Source organism: Nyctereutes procyonoides, unplaced genomic scaffold (assembly GCF_905146905.1).
Source record: "Nyctereutes procyonoides isolate TBG_1078 unplaced genomic scaffold, NYPRO_anot_genome, whole genome shotgun sequence".
Taxonomy (NCBI): domain Eukaryota; kingdom Metazoa; phylum Chordata; class Mammalia; order Carnivora; family Canidae; genus Nyctereutes; species Nyctereutes procyonoides.
In genome coordinates, this window is record NW_026575134.1 from 38,420,546 (window position 1) to 38,424,628 (window position 4,083).

At 52.3% G+C, this 4,083-nt stretch overlaps 1 protein-coding gene across 1 annotated transcript; it reads left to right on the forward strand.

The window, feature by feature from the left end:
* Window positions 1–311: 311 nt before the first annotated feature.
* TIMM10 (translocase of inner mitochondrial membrane 10) lies at window positions 312–3,268 on the forward strand. The gene is made up of 3 exons (XM_055301088.1): window positions 312–410; window positions 822–934; window positions 2,820–3,268. Exons 2-3 carry the CDS (start codon window positions 864–866, stop codon window positions 3,019–3,021), a joined length of 273 nt encoding a protein of 90 aa, XP_055157063.1. The 5' UTR covers window positions 312–410; window positions 822–863; the 3' UTR covers window positions 3,022–3,268.
* Window positions 3,269–4,083: the final 815 nt, after the last annotated feature.

Below are 4,083 nucleotides of genomic sequence, written 5' to 3' on the forward strand. Positions count from 1 at the left end.
CGGCCGTCGAGCCTCCGGGGCTGCGGCCAAGCTTCGCGGAGCTCCGCCCTCCGGCGCCCGCCTACAGACAGTCGCACTGCGACCTCTCCGCCGAAACCCTGGGGACGGCACGGCCAGGCTGTAGGCGCTCTGCACTGCGCCCAAGCCTCTATGGTATTTTGGCGTCCCCTCTAGCCCTTGCAAGTCGCCTTCGGGCACCGCCGGCGGCTCCTCTCTATGGTAGCCGATTTCCCCGCGCCGCCTCGTTGGGGCTTCACTCCGGAAGCGAGTCCGATCAAAGTGGAGGCGGGACTTCCCTCCCGGAAGTGACCCACGTGCTTCCGCCTTAGCCTACCTGGGCGTGCGGTGGCTGTCTAGCTTTTGCCCGAAGTTGAGGACACCGCGGGCACAGTGACTGGCCCCAGGCCGTGGTAAGTGACCTCTCGCTTCAAGGTGACCCCGATGGTGGCGCCGCCACGTCAGAGGTGCAGCCCCTGGACCGGGACCCGTGAACCTTAGCACCGCGTGTGATCGAATTCCCAGCGCCCAGGAGGTTCAGGCCCCGCGGTTCAGTGTTCCTTTCCGGTCCCGAGATCTTTTCCTGGGTAGAGTGGCCACGAGGGGCTGGGGCGCCAGGGCTCGATTTCCAGCCCCTCCATTGACGTGCTGTGTTCCCCTTCTGGGCCTCAGTTTCCATATCTGTGAGATGGGGTAGTTGAGCCCACTGAGGTCAGTGACCCCTGCCCGCCCGGTGTCCTATGATTCTTCCGCATCCTCTACGTCTCCCTGGGATGGGAAACGGAACGGGAGGGCTTGAAGCTGACGGTGATGTCCGCTCCCAGGACTAGGAGGCCAGAAGATCTTTTCCACGGTGCAGCGCTGAGATGGATCCGCTCAGGGCCCAGCAGCTGGCTGCCGAGCTGGAGGTGGAGATGATGGCCGATATGTACAACAGGTGAGAGCCGACAGCGCGCTCCTTGTCTTTGACAGTGATCCTAGGTCACCCTTCCTCAGGGCACCTGTCGGAGGGTGCGCACCCCCGCCTACGCTCCTTGTGGCTGAGGGCCAATGCAGACGCCGTACGGGGCGCTAGAAGGAGTTGGACATCTAGGTTGGAATGCACTTGGCAAGCGAGAGAAGCCCCAGTCCAAGGTCTGGTTGGCTTTCAGAACGGTTGAGCGTTTGCCTTTGTGGCAAACAGCACACAGCCCGCTTGGTGGTTTACATTTCTTAAACTCCTACTCCACCTCGGGCACATGCTGAGCATTCTACGTGCCTTCATCTTTTGTGATCTTCAAAATGATCCCCGGGTCGGTTTTAGTTGTCCCATTCCAAGGTGAAGACATGGAGGCTTCTAGAGGTTAAATAACATTCACAGGGCTCACAGTTGGTCAGTAGCAATGTCAGGACCAGGACCTCGGTCTGACTCCAAACGAGTGCCCACAACCATTTGGCAGATGCGGGAACAAATCATGACTGCGCCAGTCACCACTAGTGTGGCCGTGGGCAAGTCACTTGGACTGTTTAGTGGTTTTCCCGTCTATAAAATAGAGGTGGGGCACATTATGGCGCAGTCAGTTGAGCATCTGACTCTTGATTTCATTGCAGGTCGTGATCTCAGGGTCATGGGATTGAGCCTCACATTGGGCTCTGCACTCAGCAGGGAGCCTGCTTGACATTCTCCCTCTCCCTCTCCCCTGTTCGCCCACACACATGCCCGCGCAAGTGCTCGCTCTCTTTCTCAAATACATAATACTAGTTCTTTTAAATAAATGAATAAATATTGCTTCTAAGCCTTTTGGCTAAGATCAAGTGTAAAAAAAATAAATAAATAAAATGGAGATAATAATGGTGCCTACCCCGAGGAGACATTATAGATGTTAAATGTAGAAATGTGTGACAAGGGGTGCCTGGATGGCTTAGTCGGTTAAGTGTCTGCCTTTAGCTCAGGTTTTGGTCTTGGGATCGAGCCCCACGTCCAGCTCCCTCCCTGCTCAGTGGGGTGTCTGCTTCTTCTCCATTTCCCTCTGCCCCTCTCGTTGCTTGTGCTCACTCTCTCTCTCTCTTAAATAGATAAATAAAATCTTTTTTTTTTTAAGATTTATTTATTTATTCATGAGAGACACAGAGAGAGAGACAGAGACACAGGCAGAGGGAGAAGCAGGCTCCTCGCAGGGAGCGTGATGTGGGACTCGATCTCAGATCCCCGGATCAGAACCTGAGCCAAAGGCAGACGCCCAACCGCTGAGCCACCCAGGCGTTCCATAGGTAAATAAAATCTTAAAAAAAAGAAATGTATATAACGAGCTCTTATTGGGTTTGTATCATGCCCAGTACACAGTAAGTAGTCCACATGTTTTCTGGTTTTATTGGCTTCAGCTCCATGGTATTTTCTCTTGATGGCTTATCTTGAAGGCTGTATATTAGAATACTTCCAAATATTTAAATAATTTAAAAATGCAGGCCATGAGGTCCTGTGGGTTCATATCCCAGCTTTACAGGATCCTGAGGCTCTCCATGCCTACATTTCCTTATCTGTAAAATGGGGATAAAGATTGTGCCTGTCTCACAGGGTCATTGTAAGGACTGCATAACCAGCCATGTCAAGCACTTGGCATGATGCCTGGAACATACCCAGTAGTCAACTAATGGCTCCTGTTTAAATAAACTTGGGCTCAGATCAGGTCAGCACTCTCAAGGACCTTCTCAGATGGTTGTGATGCGAACTGAGGATTTACACTGCCTTCCTGGGATGTGAAATTAGCAGGGCAGGCATGTTGGAGAGTTCCTGGTTGCCTCAAGATGCTGCTGAGCTGACCTTGCCCTTCCTTCCCCTCCAGAATGACCAGTGCCTGCCACAGGAAGTGCGTGCCTCCCCACTACAAGGAAGCAGAACTGTCCAAGGGCGAGTCCGTGTGCCTGGACCGCTGTGTCTCCAAGTACCTGGACATCCATGAGCGGATGGGCAAAAAGTTGACAGAGTTGTCTATGCAGGATGAAGAGCTGATGAAGAGAGTGCAGCAGAGCTCTGGGCCCGTGTGAGGCCCCAGGCAGTATACACCCCAAGGTGCGCCCTGCCCCTTCCCACTCGCCCAATAAAAGTGCCCCTATTGGGTGTCATCTGTGAAGACTCCCGGGCCTCGGCTCCCTCTGGAGAGCCTCCAGGAACCCAGAGTATGGTAGAGTTACTCTCCCCAGTTGGAGAAGGGGTATTTGTCACACTGTGATGTGACTGTGTATGTACGTGTATGTGTGTGTATATATATTAAAACAGATTTGTTGACACCTACCACACGGAAAGCAGTCTGCCTGGCATTTGGGAGCAGGGGCAGCAGACACAGCCTCCACCAGCAGAGGGAGTCTAACGTGTTTAAAAGCACAGACTAGTGGGAGGTTTTAGGTTGTACTCCAGGTCAGCCACTTGCTGAACATGTCACTTGACTGTGCTTTAGCTTTCTCATCTGTGAAATGGGGATAATCATCTGGTGGTTGTGAAGATTAATGGTTTAATACGTTTTTGGCATTTAGAATGCTAACTGGGACAAAGGAAGTGCTCAGTAAATACTAGCTGTGTACATGTGTTTAACAATTTAAAATTTAAGTGGAGTCAGGTGGGCATTTTTCCAGATAATAAAGGAATATTTAGAGGAGCAAGTAACAGGAGATGGGATTTGAGAAGGAAGTAGCCAAGCCAGTCCCTGGATTCTAAATGGCAACATGAAACATACGAAGGGATCAGCTTTGTGTGTGATGTGAGTGATCAGGAAGTAAGTGAAAACCACTGCCATTCACTGTTCACCTGAATCAGGGACTGCGCTCCTCACTCTGCATGCGGTATCTGATCTAGCTCTTCCCACCATCTTTCTGGGCCGCAGTGTTGGTGCATGTGAATGTCCTGGCAGATGTTCCACAACAGCATTAACAATGCTGAAAAGAGGGCAGCCCAGGTGGCTCAGCGGTTTAGCGCCACCTTCAGCCCAGGGCGGAATCCTGGAGATCCAGGAGATCCAGGGTCGAGTCCCACATCAGGCTCCCTGCATGGAACCTGCTTCTCCCTCTGCCTGAGTCTCTGCCTCTCTCTCTCTCTGTGTCTCTCATGAATAA